General features: G+C 38.0%; 1 protein-coding gene across 1 annotated transcript in view; it reads left to right on the top strand.

The window, feature by feature from the left end:
- Prosbeta5 (Proteasome beta5 subunit) overlaps positions 1 to 13,418 on the top strand; it is an 87,208-nt gene extending 73,790 nt beyond the window's left edge. The window contains exon 5 of the mRNA XM_067142612.2: positions 13,233 to 13,418. Within this exon, the coding sequence (XP_066998713.2) occupies positions 13,233 to 13,330 (98 nt within the window). The 3' untranslated portion in view covers positions 13,331 to 13,418. The remainder of the gene's footprint in view (positions 1 to 13,232) is intronic.
- Positions 13,419 to 26,653: the final 13,235 nt, after the last annotated feature.

Genomic DNA, 26,653 nt, shown 5'->3' with positions numbered 1-26,653 from the left:
ACACAAACACACCACTGCAATGACCCCAAATCAAGAAGTACCAACAGAAGAAAAAGGCAAAACATAACTTTCAATACTACTTTATTTCATCACACAACATGATACTACCCTAGGACCAGTATCGTACTCCCAGGAGGGCGATAAATCCTCAGCACCTTAAGTCCTAAGTCTCAATTCACCAGCCTTCCCAAGGCACCCTGGACAAACACAACATTTACAATATTTACAAAATTATGGATGGACAGATATGACATCTCTCAGTACCGAATTCAGAAATATTACTCAGCCCACAGTATCCCTTAATCGAGCTAACTGAGTAAATTAATTTAGAAGACACAGTGATTCCAAAACTGATGAAAATAAGCAACAGTGAAAATTAAAACAGAATAATTAAGGGTTATTGAAGATGTTTTACTGAACTGTAACACATGCAATTTACCATAAAATTTTATGATTAATTTATAACTGAAGAAGAAATCTTAATGACCTGCGATGCAACAAAACAGATTTAACTGAAATAAACAGCTCAGGATAATGATACGGAAAACAAACGTTTGAAGAACATCCTCCTAGCACATAGTTCACAATACTTAATGGACAATATCCTACGGCTAACCATCTAATACCAAGAAAAAAGATTGAAAAAGAATCTCATATCAGATGAATGCCAGATTTCAAATATGTCGTGAGCACAGGTGCACATCCATAACCCGTCAAAATTTGCCATTACGGTCTCAGCATTACCTGGTCTAATAATATGGTGAACATAGTTTCACCCTATGAGACTGTCCAACTCCTCATAGAAACCCTTCCTGCCAAATATAGGAATACACAGGATAAAATAAAATATAAACGACAAGGAAATAGAAAATTACACGATTCAAAAGCTAAACAGATGATCTAGGAAAATTTTCGGACAGATTAAGAGACCCCGTGATCTATCAGATTTAACAATTTAGCAACTGGCTAGGAACACCCTAAGTAATCCCCTACTTACTCAGAATTGAACCAAAGTACAGTAGAAGACCGAAATACAACACAACACACATAATGTTACAAGGTCGATGACCAGAAATTTAAACACAACACTGAGCCGAATTGCAACGTTACAGAAAATATTAAATAAATGCATACCGGTACAAATAATAATGCCAAATGAAATGTACTTACACAGCAGGCAACTAGAAACGAAATTTGAAATTCGCAAAATAATTTACTGAAACACCAGATTTGCAAAACAGAATAAACATTCTAAGAAAATCGTCAAAGAAATTACGAAGTTTAACCTACAATTTGTTACTCAAAATTTACCAAAACAGATTTTGGAAAATTCAGTGAAACTCCATGTTAAAGACTTGTTAACACGTACATGGTAACCAGTACAACAATCAAATTATTTTAAATTACATAATCTGGAAGAACAAGAAGAAAATGACACAAGTTAATTTTTAAGATGGAATGGTGTGCGCAAACTCAAAGTAGGTCAAGCAATTAGCTGTCTTCAACGGATACGTACATCAGCTGTTCAAAAGATAAGCATGAAGTCCCACAAGGAAGTTAACGACTTAGCACGATTCAATGACGTAGCCTAACCCTTTGCGTACAAATTTTTTCCTCGTGTAGTTCTCTACTAGTCGTATATTTTTTCTTCGAAAAAGCTGTATAGTTACAATGAAGGTATAATGGAGATACAAAGTTGGACTCTCAGCATTATGAATTAATTTATCACTCTAGATACACACTATAAGCAATAAACATGTAGTTGAAGGACAGTTTGCCCCTTTCCTTATATTTCTTCTCCGTGTGGTACTTCTTGAAGCATTCATTTGTATTTTTCTCTTGCATAGCAGTTAGTGTCATCAACAATTTGTTGTACCAATTCTTCCATAAAAAACAGTGTAAAAAATTCAATGGGAGTAGATGCTTTCTTGCCTGTGAGAGGCAAGAAACCACTAATCAAAGTGTATGGTTTCTTTACAAAGTTTGGATCAGCTGGGCGATAAACTCTCCAACCATTGTCTGGTTCACTACTATTTATATCGCTTTCATTCTCACTTTCAACTACTTCTATTTTGCTAGAATTGTCATCATCACTCTCAGAAACATTAAACTCACTGTCCATAACTGATAATTCGTCGTCACTGCTGTCAATTTCATCTAAAAAACGAGCTATATCAGACAAAGTAGCTTTACCCTGTCTGCGCGCTGCCATTTTCACAGCTGATTAATGTAAACAACAGCTCATTCTTTATTTACCTTAAAACTCGTAAAACAAAGTTTTAATGCATCTAGAAGGCTGTGACATTCCTAATGGTTCTATACAATAACTATAGATAGCAGCAGCACGCATAATTGCTTCACACACACATATATATTTACCGCAGAAACAGGTGGCAGGTATATCCCGACATGTCCAGAACAGGAAATGGGGGTGTCGGGAAATGGCCGACAGTCGTCCGCTGAGAGCTAAAGCAACAGGTGATCACGCAAATGTTACAGTTAAAACACACGTATCGAGAAAACTTTAAATTAATAAACACATATTGAAATTTATCAAAGAAGACTCTCAGAACACAGCACACGCTATGTGATGATATAGCTTTAAAATATTCACTCGGTTAGCAGAAGGCTTACCACAGCCAAAACAAATATTGACAACGAATAGAAATAGAATGTCATGGACAGTGACTTACTCTAATGTTCAGGTAATTACAGGTTGAAAACAGTAAAACACAGATTCCACATCACGGACAGAATGCCAAACACATTCAGATGCCTTATACAGAGATGGTAGGCAGCTCCCTCGGACCGTAAATATTGAGCACGAGCAACTATCGTGAATAAACACAAACAAGGATTAGGAATGCACACACAGTAATTACATCTTTTAAAAGGAAATTAATATTAACTGAATTACCCCTTTTGAAGCTTCAGTTCACAAAAACCATACTCTGCTACCATGTTGCAGGCTAATTTGGGGACTTTAAATACACTTTAGGAATAGTTAAAAAAAATCATCTCGTAAAATCAAAATTTAAACCAGGCAACATACACGGAAAGTAACGACAGGATGTGGAAAGCGGAAGGAACCATACGAGGTTGTGAATCCAAGGACTTGTGTGGCCGAAACTTCAAACAAAGAATAATTGAGTTAATATCTACTTATCGTAAATATTTATTATAAAGACATATAAAAAGTAATTAGTAAACACTACCTTTAACATCAAGTACAAAATAGAAAATGAAACCCTGAAGTAATTAAGTTACAGTTTTACAATATCATCGGTACTAAAATTTCACGTAAAATACTTTAAATGTGAAGCGACCACCTTCACCAAAATACAGGTTGAAAGAAAATGAAAAGGAAACAGAACTACTGAGGCCAAGCTTTAAAAAAAAATTGATTTCTGTTACAGTAGTTTATAAAAGGCTTGCCTCGTTGCAAGATGAAGACGGATGTAAGATTTCTTTACACCATCGTAGAAGAAAATTGATTACCAGTAGAAAAATCAATGGGAAACTCCTGTGGCAAATTAAAAAGGGTGAAATGAAATAAAGCTAAGTTACATTAGGAAATTTAAGATTTGCTTACCCCAAGAGAAGCCAGAGCTCCCAGACAACTCGTACGCTCTACATGATGCCAAAGACAGAAATCCAACCACCCTCTCACGTGCTTTCAGATGGTGCAACCGGAAATGCCACAGAAAAATTAATGACCCTGTAGCGCACAGGAGTTACCTTCCGATTAACCTAACCCTATCAAATTAAAAAGTTTAATTGAATGCATCAAAAGCTTGAATGGAATTGGAAATAATGTTAATGATCATGTTAAACGTAAGCTGCACTTATATACAGTATATCAAATCTGATCAGTTAGTAGTACAAAATAAAGTACTAACATACTCGTCCCATAACTAGACATATTAAGCTCATTTTCATACTTACTGAAGAGCCCCCTCAAAATGGTACATTAACATTCTTCAATTTCTGTTCGACACATTCTGTTGGTCCTGCCCCATACTAGACAGAGACAAGAAGCCAACATAAGTAACCTTCGCTGTGCACTTAAAGATGTCAACAAATCAAAACAGTTTCCTCAGTTCTTAATAATGTTATTAATCAGTTGTAATTTAATGTCTTAGCATATTTAGTCACTTGTTATTAACACATTGTAGTTTTTAGTTAGGTCACAGTAAGATCAAGCAGTTGAAGTAACCTTAAATAACACTAGCCAACATGATTTTGTGGTAAAATAGAAAATATATAATTCTTATGGAAATCGCTGCCGTGATTCCAAAAATGATGCTATTTTTTTTCCTATCACGTCTAGTTTTGACGCAATTTGGTGTTTTAGTATCTGCGTGAATTCGTAAGATGTAATGTTGAAAGATGTTCTCGCACAACGTTTTTTAGAGCACAATTATGTGGTTTGATTTGTTATTGTTTGCATTTTATTGTAGGTTTATTGCTGTCTAAATGTTCATTTTATAGTTGGGGGTTTCCTGGTAAATTCATAAACTCCCCCAGATACGCAGTAGACCGCGAGGTATGTAGGATTGAAGATAGGACGGTTGAGCGTTTGTCTTTCATCTTAGACCACTTGAATAAACAGACGTGTTAAAAGCCCCAGCCCTTATGCAATGTTTATGATGGACTGATAAATGTTTCCTTGCACACTCCACAAAAATTTCTGAAACATACGAGACCTTAAAGTTGGTGCTTGAAAAAATTAAATATCATGAGCATGGTTGGCAAATTTGCGGTGATTTGAATCCACTAAATTTCCTTCATTATCAGATGCAAAAATAAAAGAAGGCGTATTTGATGGCCCACACATTCGTAAACTGATGGATAAAAATTTCACAGACACAATGACCAAAATTGAGAAAGAGGCATGGAACGCATTCAAAGATGTAGTTACTAAATTCCTTGGCAACATTAAGGACCCTCAATACAAAGAAATTGTAAGGGAAATGTTGGTAAAGTTTAAGGAACTCGGTTGTAATATGAGCCTTAAGCTTCATTTCTTAGGTTCGCAACTGGATTATTTTCCTACAAATTTAGGAGCTGTCAGTGAAGAATAAGGTAAAAGGTTTCACTAGGATCTCAAAGATGCAGAATGACGCTACCAGGGACGTTGGGATGTGAATATGATGGCCGATGATGTGAATATGTTGGTCGATTGCACGAGACGACCCTTCTAGAGATAATTCAAGAACTTCAAAAATCCAGAAATTCCACGGAAAACGGAAAAAGACGGAGGTGTGAATCTAACCTGCACATAATGTAAGTAACAAAACTATGTATGTTTAACCATGTCATTTTTATTCAAGGTACGGTTATATTAATTTAAAAGGAACTGTAGAGCCAAAACTAAATAGGCGTTTAATGCTTCAGTTTCACGAATTTCAATATACATTAAAAATATAATGCAAACCATCTACTTGCTTACAAAGTATGCATGCAAAATATGATTATGTTATGCAAGCTGAAATTTACGTTAATATATCAAATTTAATTAGTACTAAGTATCAACAATTTTACGTAAGAACAAAATAACATTTTGTAAAATTGCCACTAAACCAGACGTGATACGCCAAAACTAATTTTTTTCTCGAATTCTGCATTAAGAAATTCATCAAACCCACCTATTTTCCTTTTTACCGCACAAAAAGTTGTTTTTTGCAGGCTAGTGTAATGTATTTAAAAAATACGAAGATCTTCTTTTGAGCACAAAAAGAAATTAAGAGTTTTCACTGGGAAATAACACTTTGAATGAAAACACTAGTTCAGAGGCCTTTTCACTTCCCAGCCTGTTTCAAAGCTTAGAGTGAACTAAACCAAAAGAAGCAGGTTTCAGTTGCACTTTTTTTTTTTTTCTTTTTTCTTTTCCACCATTCATAAGTGGACACTTGTGCCATCCCAGATTCACCGAAAAGTGATTGGTGTGGGTTATGCCTACAATTTTACTATCAGTGTTAGTAGAGAACTAGATTTATATTTTGAGCTTGCAAAGTCAAGTCCCAATTTCTTCTTACTTACAGTAGTTGTAGCAGTTCATTGTTACTGATTTCCCTTGGATTAAGCATATAAGCAAGAAAATGAGCAGGGCTTAAAGCCTATTATATCTATCTACAACTTTCTTCTTAATATTTTCATTTTGAGTCACATCAATTATGTGTTTAAGTTGTTTCCAGTGATACACAGCATTACCAGTGAAACAGAAGTCTTTCTGTGCTAGCAATGGGCAACAAATTAATCTAAAAAGCCACCTAATCGATACTTTATTTCTTTTGCCTTTGGCAAACTTAAAAATACATTAACAAACACAGTACATGTTTCGACCACTTAGTGGTCATCTTCAGCTGTATATAAAAATCTTAGATGATAACATTTAAAAGCAAGCACATTGGATCTTAAAACTATATCCCATGGGAATCCAAAAACTATTGTTCTAGATGCTTTAAATGAATTGGAAGATATAACATATGATAAAAGTAAAAAGCTCCGAATTCTAAATAGATAGCGGGAAGATATTTGTATTCGAGATTGCGTGGCCTTGACTTACCTTATCTGGCAAATGTTTAATCCGCGTTATCATATGTTATATTTTAAGATATTATGATCTCCTGCTGGTTACAGATCGCGAGGCAAGCTGCCCGAATCAGATCGCCATTTTGTATAACAGAAGCCACCAGAGGGTTTTAACAAGTTAAACGACTAACACAATTTCTTTTATCACATTCCGAAGAGCAATTCTCGGAAGTTAAACAGTCAACACGGCCTTTTAACCACAAGAATATCACTCAAGGAAGTTATTAAATATAAACAATAAATACCTGAAGACTGGTGCATCTGACATAAACTTTCATTCAAGCACAAGTGTTTTTGAATAAGTGCCTTACCATAGACACTTTAGAGTATTTTAAAGTGTGTTTATTAAAAACAAAGTGTTAAGTTATTATTTTCTCACAAATGCCTGAAGGTTATTACAAACACGAACTTTTTATTCACGCCACCTAATTTTATCAAAAAGAATTTTACCATAGACGCTTTTAAATATTTTAAATATGTTTTTCATCATTTAAGTTTTTTAAACACAATTGTAAACGATACTGTAATTTAAGTATCATTCACACAAATCTCCTTACCCCCAAACCCCCCCATCTTCCAATTCATTTAAAGCATCTAGAACAATAGTTTTTGGATTCCCATGGGATATAGTTTTAAGATCCAATGTGCTTGCTTTTAAATGTTATCATCTAAGATTTTTTATATACAGCTGAAGATGACCACTAAGTGGTCGAAACATGCACTGTGTTTGTTAATGTATTTTTAAGTTTGCCAAAGGCAAAAGAAATAAAGTATCGATTAGGTGGCTTTTTAGATTAATTTGTTGATTAAACTCATCGATACGGCCATGAAGTGGACAGCTTGCAATACTAGCAATGGGCTTCAAAATGGAAATCATATCAACATTTCTCTTAAGCATATCATTGGTACCTTTTGTTTGCATATTACTATCAATTTTGTCCTTATCACTGCTGATTGTTAGAAGTGTAGGCCAACCTTTAATGTAAGCATCCGGACAGTCAACTAAACTGTTCCAACAGTTTTCAGCTGGTATGATAAAGTTTGGAGCACCTGATTGTTTGTAGAAAGAATTTGCAAAATGAAATGAAAATCCACAGCCTGTTTCTAGTCATTTGACCGGGTCAGGAATGGAATGAATGAAGCCCATTCTAGCGGCGAGGATAGGAATTGTGCCAGCTGCCGAAGCCTGTCACACTTCTCTGGGGCAATGATTAATGAATGGCAGGTGAAATGAAATGATATTGGAGAATGTTGCTCTAATGAAGTATGACAGGGAAAACTGGAGTACCCGGAGAAAAACCTGTCCCGCATCCATGTCCAGCACAAATCTCACATGGAGTGGCTAGAATTTGAACCCAGCTGTGAGAGGCCGGCGCGCTGCCTCCTGAGCCACAGAGGCTCAATTTGCAAAATGATAGTTTAAAAAAATATTAAACAATACAGAACATGTTCCTTCAGGTTTCAAAACTGACAGTAGTTAAGAGATTCAAAAGATGTGTTAAGCAGCCACTGTTTATCACATACACTGCCTGATCAAAAGTACCTGGATACTTATCTGAAATTGCACACAGACTTTACCCGTGTCACGTTCCCAATTATTGGACATTAATATGGGGTGGGTCCACCTTTTGCCTTTATGACTGCTTTAACTCTGCTGGGGACACTTTCAATGAGGTGCCTGAATGTCTGTGGAGGAATGGTAGCCCATTCTTCCTCAAGAGCCGAAACTAGAGCAGGTAGTGGTGTTGGATGCTGGGGTCTGGTGCGAAGTCAACGTTCAGACTCTTCTCAAAGGTGTTCCATCGGGTTCAGGTCGGGACTCTGGGCAGGCCAATCCACTTCAGGAATGTTATTGTCCTCCAACCATTGCCTCACAGATGCAGCTTTGACAGGGTACATTGTCATGCTGATACAATGAATCATAGTCTCCGAATTGGTCCTTTACTGTATGCAGTACACAGTGGTTTAAAATTTGTTCATATCCCTCCATATTTAGTTTTCTTAAGAGCATTAAGGGGATCACACTTTAACCATGAAATACACCTCATACCATAACACCACCTCCTACTCCTTACTTCACTGTTGGCACTACACATGATTGCAGGTAATGTTCTCCAGGCATTCGCCAAACCCAAACCCTTCCATCAGATTGCCACAGGGTATAGCTTGATTCATCACTCCAAATCACTCGTTTCCACTCGTCCAGTGGCGTTGCTCTTTACACTGCCTCAAGCGTCGCTTAGCATTGACTACAGAAAAGTTTGGCTTATGAGCAGCAGCTCAACCATTGTACCTCACTCTTTTTAACTCCCAATGCACAGTCGTGCTGGCTTGACTGCTAATAGCGTTTTGGAACTCACAAGTGATTCCTTCCGCTGATTTCTTGCAATTTTTTACAGCCATAATCTGCAGTTATGGATGGTCCCTGTCCATCATTAAATGAGGTCTGCCTGGTCTTGGTTTAGCTGCGTTTGTTCCATCGCGTCTCCACTTCACAATCACCCTCACCAGCAGTCGACTTGAGCAGCTTTAGAAGGGTTGAAGTGTCCCTGATGGATTTATTATTCAGGTGACATCCAGTGACTAGTCCACGTTTGAAGTCACTGAGCTCTTCGACTGACCCATTCTGATGTTAATGCTTCTTTACTGACAACACAGTACTCCCTGCCTCCTTTTATACTGATGGGTCCTCTTCTCCTGATATCTAGGATTCAATTCCAGATTACATAGGGGTGTCCAGATACTTTTGTTCAGGTATTGTACATGTTTTCTAGCAAATGTCGTGCATCTCTGAGACATTAGTTGCATTATCAGTCATGAGTGAATACACAAAACATTTCAACTGTTCTTCACGTTTCTTAATGCTGCTAGAGCCATCTCTGCCAGGTATTCTGATGTGTAGGGGTATCCTGATGTATCCACAGTGTGTACCAAACTAGCTAAAGTATCTGTTCATCGTTCAGATTTATCGCAAGGGTTTTGGTTATATTTCTTGTAGACAATGTTTACGACCTTCTTTTTGGGTTCATAAATGTATAGGGTATGCCCCCTCGACACTCGAGAGCACACCACATATACCTGAAATGCAGAATATAAATATTATACAATGACGATGTCTGGATAAATAAACTACAGCCCACAGCAGTTCTCAAAGCACCCTTAGCGCTCTCAACAACACAATTGTAGCCTTCAGACAGTGCTTGTTCTTCAGCTGGCGTGTTACTAAATGAACGACTTTACACGAATGATGATGAATGATGGAAAAATCAGTGGCCTATTCATTAGACGAGGTAAAGAGGAAATAATTGGTCCTTTCAGTTATGGAAATAAAAATGCAGAAGGAGAGCTACTACTAGATTTTTATGAGAGGAATGGATTAATAGTATGCAATACATAGTTCAGAAAGAAGTACACCAAAAAATAACTAGATATGGATGGGGACAAAGGAGAACAAATGCAATGACTTGATCTGATTTTAGTTGATGGAGAGAAATACAGACAGTTGGAAGATGCGACAGCTGTGCCAAGAGAAGATTTTAAAGACCTTAAAATTGTAGTAGCTAAATTAAAACTTGGTAAAATAATGAAATTAAAAGAGACAAGAGAAAAAAGAATGAAGGTGTGGATATTAAAGGAAAAAGAAGCACAAGAGAAGTTCCAAGAAGAACTTTAAAAAAAAAAGTCCTAAAGGAGAGGTTGGCAGTGTTGAAGAGAAATGGACCAAGTTCAAACAAGAAATGGTGAAATGTGCAGAAGATACATATGGTAGATTATCAGGAAAAAAGAAGGAAAAGGAGACACCCTGGTGGAATAACAAAGTAAGGAATGTAGTGAAAGAAAAACAAAAAGCATGGAGGAGCGGGATAGGAGGCAGAAATATGAAGAGTAGGCAGAAGTATCATGAAGCAAAGAAAGCATGTCAGAAGGTTCTACAGAGTTCCATTTCCTCAGAGCTTGAGTCTGACGAATGACGAGATATTTTCTCTACGTTAAGAGGGCCAAAGGTAGGGTCATCGTCAAAATTGCCGTTCAATAACACAATGTCATTTTCTCGTACATTGTTTTCAGTTTCTCTATTCCCACCTTCTGTTTCCTTCAACCATTTCATGATATTTTCTGTGGAAGGAGGTTTCAGTAGAAGCCATATTTAACTGGAATTTCAGATGAAAATATTCAAAAGATCTGTTATTCAATACTTAGCCAGAGAGCAGAAAGGATTCTTGTTAACTAAGTTCAAAATGAAACAGCAAACACAATCCTGCAACTTCAGTTGAATAGGGAATTATTCTTATGGCAAAGCTAAGACTTTGTTAAAAAGACTACACGCAGCAAGTAACTCGCTATCGAGACAGATTTCCAATGCAACAGCATCCACACCTCAAAGACAAATGTAGGTAATGAACAAGCCAAGCAGCTGAGGTTGCGAGAAGAGGTGAGGCATTAACTCTTAGGGTTAATGGACAGAGGATGGGACACAGAAGCCTTCGTCTCCCACCACGTTGCTCTGTACTTCAGTAAGGGAATAAAGCTTTTCCTTCCCATCAGCTTGCTATGCCTGCCTCACTTGAGTTTGCCATAAACTCTTGCTTCGTGGTTGCTGATTAATTCAGGTGTGTAGTTTTGTATAGTTCAAAATTATGTATGCCCATTTCTCTTCGAAAATGGTGGTCACTCGTTATCCTGGTCTACTACAGACTACTTTACCTTTAATCATTTAAATATTATGGTACAGTGAAACCTCGATTATCCATTCCCAGAAACTACGTTTTCCCGGAATATGCGTTCAAATTACGTTGTCCTGCGAGCATCGTAATTAAGTCACATTGTAAAAATCCCGCATTATCCGTTCCTCGAATAAACGATTTCCTGGATAAACCGACCATAAATTCCAGTTCCATCAACGCTAAATCCTCGATCAATCGTTTTTTAATAAACTGTATCTCACGAAAGGATGGCTATGGCATACGTATGAATCTTGGCGTTTACGCCCCGTCATTGCGATAATTAGAGCAAGTAATGTATCGGTACTGGAAAAGCGATCGGTGGTGAACTTGCATAACGGACCATCTTAGCATCGCATTCGGAGGTATTGTGTAGAGAATCTGGGAAAATCATAGAGCAGAGAGTGGCCACAACAATTGTAAGGAGACACGGCGCATTTCGACAACTCTGCTTGAAGACGGAACGAGTTTCGTCAAATGTTCGCACTTATAAAACGTCCATATTATGTCCATGGTTTGATGTTTATATTTTTAAATTTTTTCGATCGTACTACCGAGCAGGCAGGAATCAAAACTGCTCCTTAACACAAATTTAGTATTTTAATATTATCGTATGCGATTATGTTAGCGAGACCAGAACAGATGTTGCAGCTTACATTAAAAAAGGAAGCCATGGGAGGTCTTGGGATTGCCTATTACTGTTTAGGTCCTAATGTAAGACTGAGAAGTTTACGTTTTCGTGTTAAAATACCAAAAACCGCAGTCGTTTTATTTGCGCAGGTTACCGGTACATTTAAATGGTTTGTATCATTTCCAACTCGCAGTGACATGTGCAGCGAGCGCGCTTTCCAGATGACCTCAAGGTCAAGAATAACCGTAATTTCTGAAGTTTTGATGATATTTCTTTTATCTTTCCAATTTGATTGGATTAGTGACGGGCAGAATGGAATATAATTCATTCAAGAACTTTTGAGAATCGATACTTACTGTCAAAACCATGTTTTCGAGTTCAGCATAACCTTTAAAAGTTGATGTAGGCCTAATTTATGCGGTAACGGTACAAGATTTCCAGAAACTGACTACAAACAGTATACCGGAGACCAAATTACAATGAAAGATTAAGAAAAGAAGGGATTTTGCCATCATGTTGGGCGCTTTTGTATCTAATATGCTTTATTTTATTAAATGAGAGAATTAAAAACTACTTGTGGTCGATTGTCGTTTGGCTTGGCGTTATTAGATTGTTCAAAGAGTTTGGCTAATCAAAGTTGCTGAACTGAAAGAAGTTTTCACGGGAAACTGACGAAGATTCCCCTGGAAAATTGAATATAAAGTATCGACATTTTGAACTCGCGTACCGGTAATTAATGCGGTTTCGCGGTCTAACATGCCTGCCTCTCATCCAGAGGGCCCGGGTTCGATTCTGACCAGGTCAGGCAGTTTTACCTGGATATAAGTCTGGTTCCAGGTCCACTCAGCCTTCGTGATTACCTTTAATTGAGGAGCTATCTAATGGCGAGATGGCGACCCCGATCTAGAGAGCCAGGAATATCGGCCGAGAGGATTCGTCACTGACCATGCGTCACCTCATAATCTGCAGGTCTTCAGGCTGAGCAGCAGTCGCTTGGCAGGCTAAGTCCCATTGGGGCTGTAGTTTTGTTTGGTTTAGGAGTTTTTGTAAGATTATAATTATACATATTTCATTTTTGTGATGTTTAGCCAAATTGTTGATGGTTTTCATTCATTCCCAGATTTTCCGTTTTCCCGTGTTGTACGTTTTATTTTCATGGTCCCTCGAAAAACAGAGAATCGAGGTGCCACTGTACCGAGTTGGTCATATTGTTCATTGCAACTTTTTTTAAAAATTATCATTTTGATTTGAAATATCCTAATTATTCCATTCTCTTTGTGTTTCAGTTTATCACATGAAGTCAACTGGTTGGGTCAATATCACCAATGAAGATTGCAAAGATCTTTATTACCAATACCAGGAAGAAAATAAAGAAAGTAATTAAAAGAAATGCATTGTACTTTTGTGATTTAAAAATTATGAAAGTATGTAATGAAACGGCAATTTTTCTCTATTAAATATTTGTGATATTATGACTTGTTCATTCATTTATTGAAAAAAAAAACCACTTCTACTTTTAGTAATGTCTAGCTATTTTATTACCTTGAAAAGGATATTAAGAATAGGTTCCCTTAGAACAGTCATTAATATATGGTGAAAGAGGTAAGTGTCCATCCTTGGTATTTGAACCTAGTGAGTAACCTTGCATAAGTAATAATAATAATAACTTAAATGTTTCCACCTTTTCAATACATTTAAGTTATTATTATTATTACTTATATATTGTTCAATACGGACCAAAAACATGAAATTCGTAACCATCAATAACCTTGCATGCCTAGAATGAATAAGCACACAAAGGTTGATGATAGCATTAGAGCTCTAGAGAGTATTATTGGTGTTGTTGAGCAAAACTTGCTCAGGTAAGTGCTTGACAAACCTTTTCATGAGGAAGCGTACGTATAAAATTTGAACCGATGAAGTTACTCCAGATGGAATGGTTATCTCTCTGTCTTTATCTAGAATTACTAACAGATTTTGTTGGAGTGGAATAAATCAAGAGCCAGGCAGTGTATTGTTTCAACAGTGGGATGAGCACTCAGAGTTAACATGACTATGTATACCAGGAAGAACGTTATATTTCCCGTTGAATGTGATGTGTTTTGGTCCATTTAAGCATGCTATCTGGAAGACAGTATATTCGAGTTGCTCAGCTACCAAATTCTTGAATGAATCCTTCATCCATTATGCTTATTGTCATGTGCTTTTTTGGTTACATGATTTCTCTGTTAACAAGGGGGATAAGAAGTGTGCGATAACTATAGAGGAATCACATTCTTTATCACAAGTGTAAAAAAATACTGGAAAGAATATTAGAGAGGAGAATGAGAAGAAAGGTAGGAGAGTTGCAAGAGGAACAGTATAACTGAAAAAGTGGAAGATCTACAGTGGACCAAATCTTCAACATGAGGCAATTAATGGAAAAGAATTGGGAATATGTAAAGGATCTGGTCATGACATTCATAGACCTAGCAAAGTCATACTATAGTGTTCCCAGGGAGGTGTGGAAAACCATGGTCATAAAGAGACTGGGTACACAAACTGTTGAAATGGTGCAAGCAATGTACAAAAACTGTGTCAGCAGCATACAGACTCCGTTTGGAAAGACAGAATGATTTAGAAGTGATTTAGACGGGAGTATGCTGCCGCCTCTTTTCTTTCTAATGGTTATGGATGAAATTGAAGACCATACGGAAAGAACTGGTTAAGTCCAATTTTACCAAAAATGAGTTATTAGCATCACTTAATAGTATGTTAGGCATGCTTTTGAAGGCATAAAGTTAACTGGCGGATGTGGGTTTAATCACAGAGATACTGCAGTGGGAAGATATGGAGTACACAAAAAGAACTTGTTTAGTTCAGTCAGAACACAGAACGAACCAAGTCCTGCTCACACTGCTAGTGTTCACAAAATGTTTTTTGTGATGTTTACTCATAATGTTTATAAAATTAAAATAATATATTGTGCAATTTTTATTATTTTTTAAATTTTCTTTTAATGAAGCTCCCTCCATTATCCTTTCCATTGACTGCCTTTTCCTTTTACAGTGCCACATTCCCAAATTTGTGACGACTCCATAGTGAAATATTAACTAAATTGATTTACTAGTTCAGGACAACAATCTGGCTCCCTGCTGAATGGTCAGCGTCGTGGCCTTCAGCTCAGTGGACCCCGGGTTCGATTCCTGGTCTGGTCGAGGATTTTAATCTTGTCTGGTTAATTCCACTGGCTCGGGGACTGGGTGTTTATGTTTGTTGTAATACTTTCCACTTCACATGTGTGCGTGCACACGCATGCACGCGCGCGCACACACACACACACAGCACCTCACACTACCAACCACCACAAAAACATGCAATAGTGAGTGGGTCCCCCCACAATGGGTTGGTATCAGGAAGGGCATCCAGCCACAAAACAAGGCTTAATCCATAGGTATGGCACAGTTCACACAGCAGAGGAGAAGGAGAAGAATTTCCAGAATTACAGCAATTTGAATGAAGAATGAACAGAAAGACATATGATAGGCAGAAATAATGACAGATTGATAAACATACAGGCAGTGTGTAATTTCCATAGTAATTATGTATTAAGTTCATAGATTGGATAACAATACTAGCTCAGGGCTGTGTACAATTTTGGAAATAATTTAGGTAGCAGGTGTAGAAGCTGTTAAGTTTCAAAGTTAAAAATTGCTGTCCTGAACATGGACTTTGCCCGTTCTTTCAGTGTGGTTTTCAGTTGTAAAGGAAGCATATGGAAATAGGGAGATGAAGTTATCACTATTTGCAGACAATATTGTGGTCTAAGTGCGGCCAGTATCCAGTATTCGAAAGATAGTGGGTTCGAACCCTACTGTCGGCAGCCCTGAAGATGGTTTTCTGTGGTTTCCCATTTCCACCAGGCAAATGCTGTGGCTGTACCTCAAGTAAGTCCATGGCCGCTTTCTTCCCACTCCTAGCCCTTTCCTATCCCATTGTCACCATTAGACCTATCTGTGTCAGTGCGACATGAAGCAACTTAAACAAAATAAAATAATAAGCGAGTTATTCCACCTTTTCAATAGAAACTAAATATTGTTTATTAAATAAACGTTTAATGGGACTAGTTTTGACCTATTTAAAGGTCATCTTCAGCCACATCGCATGTAGAATAAAGTATTTGAAACACAGTTGTTTTAAAGATAGTCTTAAAACATATAAGTTTGACACTATGAAAAATTGGTCATAGAATTTCCTGAAAGCACACTTGTTGCAAGAAATTAGTTCACTTAGTTATAGGAATATACGAGAAGTCTTAAAATATTCTTCGTAGTATTTAAGAACGTAGATACAATTCAAAATTCGCAGTCTTGATGAAGCAACTTGTAATGATGATGTGGTCTGGGGAACAAACAGCAAAGAAATTCAAGAACAACTTGATGCACTGAACAAGAAAATTGAGAAGTATGGTATGAAAATAAGCACAGAGAAAAGCACGACCATGGAGATATCAAGAGGAAAAAGACAAGGGAAAGGCATTGGGAAAATTGTGAACTACAACAGAAACATGCAATAGTGAATGTATCCCCAACCTAGGGTTAGTGTCAGCAAGGGCATCCAGCCACAAAACAAGGCCAAATGCACGGGTGTGACATAGTTCACACAGCAGAAGAAGAAAAGAAGGAGTAGTAGTTCCAGAATTATCATCATCATCAGTTTTCCACTCTAGTTGCCCGCGTGTGGTTTACGAGCACTCTCCTCTTCTGTCTGTCCATGTACCACTCTTCTCTCAAGACGACATCCCAGCTGACTCCTCTTTTTCCTATGTCCTCTTTCACTTTGTCCAGCCATCTCTTCCTAGGTCTTCCTACCGGTCGTTTTCCGGCCACGACTGTGTGTAGCCAATGTTTTGCTGTCCTATCGTGACATGGCCAAACCATTTCAAACGGGGCCTTGTCACTTTTTCATTCAGGGATGGGTTCACACCAGCTTCCTCCCTTATTCTTTCATTCCTTACTCTGTCCCTTTTTGTCTTCTGTACCATAGTTCGTAGGAACTTCATTTCTGCAGCTTGTAGTTTGCTACCCACTTGTTGGGTTGTTGTGCAGGTTTCTAGGCCATATGTTGTTATGGGGGTGAAGTATCATTGGAATAGAATCTGCTTTGATCTTAAGGGAACTTGTTCGTTCCAGATGAGGTTCCGAACTTGATGGTATAACTGAGCTGATTTTTTAATGCGGTTGTTAATCTCATGCTGTATTCTGTTATCACTTGAAATGATGCACCCAAGATATTTATGTTGGTCTACTGTTTCCAGCTGTGTACCTTCCAGCATTATTTTTCCTTTCTTCTTCTGTCTGTTGACAGACATAGTAACGGTTTTCGATTTATTTATTTTATTTTGTTTTGTTTTGTTTTATTAATCCATGTGCTCTTAAATGTTCATTCCAGGTGTTCAGCCTCTCTTGGACTTCCTTCTCTGTATTTCCCCAAATTACTACGTGAAAGCCTGATAGTGATAGTGATTTCCGCCCGAACTAAGCAGATATGGATGTATATACAGTGATTGTATTCTTGTTTTATGGCCAGTGGCTGCATTAAAACATTATTATTATTGTTCTTCTGCTTAATTTCTTTCATGACTTCATCCATGACAGTGATAAAAAGTAAGGGTGAAAGGGTACTGCCTTGTTGCACTCCTTTAGTGGTTTGGAACCAATCAGAATTACCAGTTCCTATCTGTACGCAACTGCAGCAGTCTTCGTAAAGCATTTTAACTTTCTGTATTTTACAGTTTATTGTATTTATTAATGAACAACACAGGCGTTTAGCCCCAATACATGTTCACAATAGAGTTCTACCTAAGCCACCCTACAACTATCACGTCACTTAAATAAATAGCTGAATAAATAAACAAATGAACAGCTAAATATCAATAACTAATAAAATTAATAAACGTAAAAGTAAAAATAAGACTAAGAATAACAACTATCCCATTTCTTATTGCTGGTCCCAAACTATCTTACCTCCTCAGCCGGATCTATGTTTACATTCTACTCCTGGTGTTGCAACTTTCTGCTTGTTATCACTCACACGTACCCACTCATCACGCAACCTTCTTGCTTCAGCATTTTCATCACCTTTATTGTTTCCTGACCTACTCCAAAATAAGCTACAACAGCAACATTACACAATTGCATACCAAACCAGCCATAACACTAACATTGCATTCAATCTTTCAGATTCCACCTCCTATAGTAGAAGGTTAAATAATAACAATATTCCGTCATTGCATTCCATTCCACCATACCACAACTTTTACCAAACCGCGTTAACATTGCTTCATTTCATTTCATTCCGCCATAACACTCCATAATAAAATTACCTCTCCATCTCCAAAAATTTCGGCAATGAATAACAAATACCAATCACGCACATACCAACACCTCTCCAACATCACAGTTCTTCGTCCTCTCCATACAAACAAACCAAAATTTACAAAATGATAATAAAATCACCTCTCTCCAACTCCAAAAATTCAATACTCATACCAGACACCAATACAATAATATCACCTCCCTACTCCCACGAATTCAGCCGTAAATAAACCATCTCAATACCAAACCATCTTCACGCATCACCTCATATACCACCTATCTATCGCCGTAATTCAGTATATCACCACACCACATTCCAACGATATAACACCTCCTAAATTAATCATAACACATAATCATAAATACCAAGCCCTCAATATTTTCCAACACCACATTTCAGCAATACAACACCAACTCCACCTCATTTACCACCTCTACTTCTACCATTACACTCACCTTCTGCCATATTTCATTTCATTCCGCCATAACACTCCATAATAAAATTACCTCTCCATCTCCAAAAATGTCGGCAATGAATAACAAATACCAATCACGCATATACCAACACCTCTCCAACATCACATTTCTTCGTCCTCTCCATACAAACAAACCAAAATTTACAAAATGATAATAAAATCCAACTCCAAAAATTCAATACTCATACCAGACACCAATACAATAATACCACCTCCCAACTCCCACGAATTTAACCGTAAATAAACCATCTCAATACCAAACCATACATCATTGCAAGTTATGAATCTCATTCCGTATTGACGGTTATCACTTTACATTTCCAACACCTCATTTCTATATATACCACTTCTACTTCTCCGACAATTGCACTCACCTTCTGCCTTCCACTATCTTATATCACCACTTCTCCCACACCACATTCCAACGATATAACACCTCATAAATTCTGCTATTACGTGTACCGCCACTCCTCCATCTCCAAATATCAACAATAAATAAACACACTTCATTACCTACATATTCAACTATGCTTCGACAATAACAACTCGCCTTCTGTCATCCGCCATCTTATATCACCACTTCTCCAACACCTCATTTCAACAATATAACACCTCCTAATTTAATCATAACACATACGCATACATACCAAGCCCTCAAAAACTTCCAACACCACATTTCAGCAATATAACACCAACTCCACCTCATATACCACCTCTACTTCTTTGGCCATTACACTCTCCTTCTGCCCTCCACCACCTTATACCACCACTTCTCCAATACCTCATTTCAGCCCCATAACACGTCATAACTTACATACCACTTCTCCATCCCCACATTTCAGCCTTCACAAATGAATACCATCATAACTTCCAACTCCACAACACCACCTACATCTCTTGCTTCCTCGACAATCATGCCCTTAATTACTTACTTCCTCACTTTATTATTGTTATTGCTTCTATAAATAGCTTCCAACATGGCCCTAAAGTCTCTCTCTCCGTCCGCCCCGGCTCAGATCGAAATTCTGCCCGAGACTGCCGGGTTACCTCTGTCCTTACTTGTTTACCCTGATCTTGCCTTACTCTACTGTTGTCACTTCCCAGTCTTTGCATTTCCCTTATTTCACTGCTTTCCCTTCCTTGCCTGCCCTCTTCACTGCTTTCCCTCCCCTGCCTTTCTTCCTCACTTCTTATGGTCACCTTTTCACTTATCCTCTCCTCCTGAACTTGGGCTTCTTCCCTGTTTATGATCACATTTTCACTTGGCGCCTCTCCCTGACCCTCTTCACACTGCACACTGTTACTGATATCTCTCCTCACTTCCCCACCTTTCGTTGCACTACTCACTTTTTCTTCGTCTTCTTTTATCCTCCTGTCTAAGTCCATCAGTCTATTTACAGTCCAGATTTTCTTCCAATTTCTGCCTGCTACCACTAGCTCTTGCCCCTTAATAGTCGCTCTCAACCCTTGATTTATTGCTCGAATCTTGTGTTTTCTAAGTATTTTCTCGTTCCTCATCGTCTCCCATCCCACGTCTCTCTTGATCCATATTTTCTCTCTCTGCATATTACTCGCATTTCTTATCACAGCATCAGCCATCAACGTAGAAAACAGTTCTAGTTTGATAGGCCTGTTGCCCCTAATTTTTCCCACCCTCTGCACATCATCTATATCTACTTCACTAAAATTAAGTTTCAAATTCCTCTGTATTAAGTCTACAACTTTGTAAGTTGTCAGTACTTTGTCTTCTCTCAACTCTTCAGGCACACCATAGATAAATAAGCACTTCTTTCTTCGATATAAAGTATTGGCTTCCACTTCTACTTTCAGCTTCAAGTTCTCCTTTTCTAATCAACCTATTTTTTCCCTTAATGATACAACTTCTCCGGTGTTATGTCTCACTCATGCTGTTATATCTTCCGTTTTTTCTCTTAACCATACCTCCATTTTTCCAAATTCCCTGGTCTGTTCCTTAATCATATTTTTAATTTGCTCAAAAAGGCCAGCTTCTTCCACCACCTCTTTTACAGCTCTTCTGAATGCGTCCATATTTTCCCGTTCTTCATTTCTACTAGGGGTGGAGCCTGGGTTCAACTCGACCCCCCCCCCCCCCCCCCCACTGCATAGCAAAATTATAATCACCGCCGCTGATAGCAGTAATTCACCTTTTCTCTCCAAATCCATATTACACCTTCCTAATTTCATTTCTTCTTTGTTCATTCTTCCCTGCCATCTTCCTACCGTCGCCCTGAACTGCTCTACACTAATCATTGTCGGCACACTTCTCCACAACCTTCCAGCTGTCAGCACTTTCACCCACACCTCGCACTCCCGGGACCCTCCACTCAATGCGACCTCACTCGTCCGTGGCTTAGGCAAGACTCTTTTAACTTTCTGGATAAGCCCTTTGGGTACATTTTTCTTTCTTAAGCATTCCCATATAGTCTTCCTTGGAACACAATCAAATGCTTTTTCGAGATCCAAAAACACTAGTGTTAAGTCTTTGCCCTTCTCCCAGTGCTTTTCTAACGGTATTCTAAGTGCATATATGAGGTCGGTAGTTGATCGGTTTTCTCTGAATCTATATTGTTCTTCCTGTAGTTGTGGTTCTATTATTTTCCTTAGCCTTTTTTCAAGTATTTTCTCAAATATTTTCAAACCGTGAGACAATAAAGCGATCCCTCTATAATTGCTACATTTCTTCCGGCTTCCTTTTTTGAAGAGAGGTATTATTATTCCCTTTTTCCAATCATCTGGGACTTTCCTATCCTTCCATATTGCATTAATTACTCTATGGAGCCACTGTATTCCTATTGCACCAGTTTCTTTGATCATATCTGCACTGACTTCATCAAACCCTGTTGATCTTTCTTTGGGCATACTATTAAGGGCAGTCTCTACTTCCTTCCATGTTGGCGGGTTCTCTTGGTCAGGCTCATCATTGCAGCTTAAACTGACCTGCGTGGTTACATCATTGGAGTCTTTCCCAGTACTGTTGTATAAATTATCAAAATAGGATTTCATGATCTTCCTTATTTCTGTCTCTTCCCTAACTATGTTACCATCTGGTTCCTCTATTGCTGTTATGTATTCATTGTCTTTTCTTATATTTCGTATTGTTCGGTAAAGTAGTTTAGAATTAGCTTTGTTGTCTTGCTCTAGTTTTCTGTTTTTCTTCGGCCACAATTTTCTTTACTCGTAGCTTCTGATCTCTGTATTTCTGCTGCAGTTCGTTTACTCTAGATTCATTCCTTTGACTTCCTTTTTGCATTTCTTTGCCTCTGGCTTTCCTGGTTTCATTTTTTGCTTTCACAGCAATCTTCACCTGATCATTCCACCAAGGAGTTTCTTTTGCCTTCATTTTGCTATTAGTTTTACTACAAACTTTTACTGCAGCTCCGACAATGCTTTCTTTGAATCTAGTCCACTCGATGTTGCCTTCTTGTAATGCATGTGATGGTAATTTATTGGTCACTTTTTTGTGTATTCAACTTGTTTCTCTGCCTTCTTTAGCTCCCACGTTGGTTTCCTGTATTTCTGAGGTCTATACATTTCAATGTGCTTTATTGTTGGGAGGAGAAGTTTGTGGTCACTGTCCAGGCTTTCACTTGGTATAACTCTGACATCACATATGGTCTTTCCTGCTTCATTGTCTGATATAAAATAATCTATCAGAGTTTTAGTATCTCCATTCCAACTGTATCTTGTTAGTTTATGACTTAGCTGCTTCTGAAACCAACTGTTGTTTATTCTCAAGCCATTCCTTACACATAGATCTAGAAGACTTTCTCCTTCTGGGTTCCTGTCTCCATAACCATGTGGACCTAGTACATTTTCATATCCAAGCCTGTCTGATCCAACTTGAGCATTTAGATCTCCCATTACTATAATATATTCCTCTCTTTCTATAGCTTCTTCTAAATCAGTTCGGAATTGTTCTTTTTCCTCTTCGTTACAGCCAGTCTGTGGGGCATACACCTGGACTACTGTCAGCACACTCTTGTTAAGAGAGATGTTCAACTTAATAATTCTTTCATTAACATATATTACCTCACTGATGACATCAATGTCCTCTCTTAATATAAAATCTACACCATTTTTGGCTTCTGTTTTATTTCCATTCCAATGTAGTTTGTATCCTTTTTTTAGCTTTCTTGTTCCTCTTCCCTTCCACTTTGCCTCACTCAGGCCAAGAATACAGAGGTTCCTCCTTTCCATCATGTCTATCAGCTCCTTGCTTCTGCCAGTCAGGGTCAGGATATTTAATGTTCCAATTCTGTGTTTAGGACTCTTTCTTTTGGGCTTCTTCTCAGAACATCGTACTTGAACATCAGCCTTACGGTCATCATACGTTGTAGATGTTTGAGAAGATGTGTCTATCCGATATTTTTGCGTTCCGAGGCTCGTTTTGTAGTTGAAAGCAATCGATATAACCCTTCAGTTGACTTGCTAAGCCTAACAATGCTGGGGATTTTCTGTCAGGGGTATTCTCCCTTAGCCTTTGGCAGTCCCTTACCTCACTGCAAGGCAGCAGCTGATGAATTTATGTGCCATTTCCTACACAAGGGTCTCGTCAAACCTTCTAGGGGAAAACTCCTCTACCCATAGCTGTTGGTCTTCCCCTAGTTTGTTGGGTTTGGTGTCGGCCGCCCAACCCTCGGCCAGACAGTCGCAGATAGTACCGTCTACTGTCGCATACGGCAGGAGGATCACTCCTGACCTGACAATTTGAATGAAGATTGAACAAACGCATACAATAGTTGGGCAGAAATTGTTGACAGTTTCAAATACGCAGGGAGTGAACTAATGCAAAGTACAGGGCTGGACTTGGAGATTAGCAAGAGGGTGCAACAGGGCAATGCATTCTACTGGAGTGTAAGAAATCTTGTCTGGAATAAGGAAGTGCAAAGAGATAATGTACAAAATGTATTATGTATCTATATTGACTTATGCAGCTGAGAACTGGACAACGATGAGTAGAGAGGAGAGTAGAATCCAAGCCAGAGAAATGAAATACTAAGATGTACGATATGAAAGACAGATTGAGAAATGAAGATGTGAGAAAGGAGGTTGAAATGGAAAACCTAAATGCGAGAATTGATAAGAGTAAACTGAGATGGTTTGGACATGTAAAGAGGATGGAGGAGGAAAGAATATCAAAACATTTGATGGAGATGAAGTTCAAGGGAAAGAGAGTGAGAGGGAGACCTAGAACAAAGTGGATCAATTCGATAAAGAGGAGTGCAAGAAGAAACCTGGACTGGGACAACATGATGGAAGAGGAATGGTGGAAGGTGGAGAAGTGCCATAAATGCCCCATCTGGCAAGATAAGGGGAAAGAATAAGGATGATGATGATGATGATGATGATGATGAGGTCTCTGTCAATAGTCATATAGACAGCGAAAATTAGTACTATAATCACCGTTTTCTGCTGAAGTTTCCATTTTATTTAGTACTAGCAAATGTATCCGTGCTTCACTCCAGTATTCTACATTGTATACAGATTTCTCCGTAAATTACTGTAAAGATAGTAAGATTATATTAAATTGCATGTCTCTTAGCGCCATACATTGTTTCCAATGTAAGGCAGGCATTGGGGAAATTTTGACAATAATGGCAGGCCACATTCCCTACTGCCATCACTATCAAGTTTGGGGGTTTCTACTATAACGGCAGGCTCACTTCGCAACCGCCGTTCACACTAGAGATGGAGTTTACATTATAAAGACAGGCCCTTTTTCCTAATGCCAGTCACAATCAAGTTGGAGATATTTGATTATAATCGAGAAATGAAGCGCTATATAACGTATCAACAATTGAAACACAACAATAAATCATATGACCATAGCTGTAGAGCTCTCCAAATTGAACTGCAATTGTGCTATCAGTTTTGTAATACGATTTACTGTTTAGGAAAAAGCTACCCCGAAACGAAGGTCTGCACCGTCATTAAAATGCATCCTTATTTCGATTTTTTCCGGGGCCAAAAGTTATACACTTGAACAGCTTGGAATTTTTCCTCAAAGAACAGTGTGTCCAGGTTTTGGGATTAGCAGTTGCATACATACGGATAAATTAAGGAAGGAAGTAATACAGTTAAGAAAGTTGAAATCAATAGGAAATGGGATAACTAAGGACAGTCGGATAGGACACATACGTAAATACCAAGTGGATGTATTGGAAATTAAAATACCCCTCAATAAATTGTGATGGTATGAGTTACAGATATAAGAAGACTGTAACAGAGGAGAAATTCAGGCACATGGATTCTTAGATAAACAGATAAGAGGAACTTAAACCTAAAGAGGCAAGGCAGAGGCGAGAAATTAAAGCAGAAAACAGAAGTAGAATGGAAATACAGTAAAAATGATAGCAAGTACCAGAAAACACCTTACGGTGTGAAATAATGGGCTACACTCCGCAGTACTGTTCAAATATTAACAACGCCCCTTAGTGCCAACCTAGGACAATTGTAACCTCCAACGGTATTCCGTCAATATCTCGCAAAATGGCCGAATAAAGTCTCCCTTGCTTTCTACCCAAGGAACAACCACAAATTTACAGGAATAATGACAAAAATGGCAATATGTTACTTCCCTGCTGGCAAGCAGAGATGATGTCATGGTAACCTGTAGGTTCCTTGTCGGTCTATCGGGCACTCAATGCAGAGCGTGAGACCCGCAGAAAATAGTATGTTTCTCCATCATTTGAAGAGTAAGCGAAATTATGTACATAAAAATTTTTGTTTATAATGAAGGGACGTTTAACATATGGTCCACGGATTTTAGGATCATATGCATATCGAAACCTTCTTCGGGATGAGTATACTCTAAATGTGAAGTTTGGTTGAGATCTATCCAGCCGTTTCACTGTGATGGACAGACACGAAAAATAAAAACCACTGATACGGTCTAGAGTCGACCTAAAACGGATAAATTTGTGAAAAATTGGTAAAACAAACAATATTACAGACAGCGGACCCCCTACAACTTAATTTATATAGATTATACTAATATTTGTCAGGCACTTCACAAATGTTCCTTGTCAGATAAGGATGATAGTTGGCTGCAGGTTCGGGTCGCATAGCTGTGAGCTTGCTTTTGGGAGATGATGGGTTCTAATTATACGGCCAGCATGGTTTTCCATTGTTTCCCATTTTCACACCAGACAACACTGTACCTTAATGTTACAGCCACTATTTTCCCAATCCCACCCTTTTCCACGCATGAGTTGCCGAAGTCCTTCTGTGTGTTAGTACTAAATCAAAACCACTAGCAAAATAATTTTTTCATAAAAATTTGGGACCCATTAAATAGTAATGTGTAACTCTCAAAATTCACCTTGAAATATGGGAAAATACTTGAGAAATCATGCTAAAATTATTGGCAAAATTATAAGAGATTGATTTAATATCCTCAGCAATGACTTGAAAATGATTCGAATTGTTCTCATATTCTTTACAGATATTCTCTATATTGAAATAATTGTTTAGTTGTATGTTAGAATTTATCGAGAATACTGTATGTAGCCTAAATAAAAGTAACAGGTAAGGCATATATTTAATGCTGACAGTCTGTTTATCATCAAGCAGATCAGCTTATGGCCTGCCTGTCCTTAGGAATGTTCAAACAATTGTATTACTTGGTATGTGATTTTCCTCTCTAGTCTTTATTGATTTCATGGTTCTTTGCTGTCATGTATAGCTCTTTCTCTCTGGATGAATTGAATTAGTGGAATGGTGGTGCATTTATTAATCATTTAGTGTTATCTTTTCTATGGCCATTGTTTGCGTCACACTGATCGTAGCCGTAATAGGCTTTAGCAGTATCCATCAATTGCTCAAGAAGTCATGAGTGCCTTACAGAGTGCTGGG

Source organism: Anabrus simplex, chromosome 3 (assembly GCF_040414725.1).
Source record: "Anabrus simplex isolate iqAnaSimp1 chromosome 3, ASM4041472v1, whole genome shotgun sequence".
In the NCBI taxonomy this organism is placed as follows: domain Eukaryota; kingdom Metazoa; phylum Arthropoda; class Insecta; order Orthoptera; family Tettigoniidae; genus Anabrus; species Anabrus simplex.
This window is presented reverse-complemented; position numbering and strand designations above follow the sequence as displayed.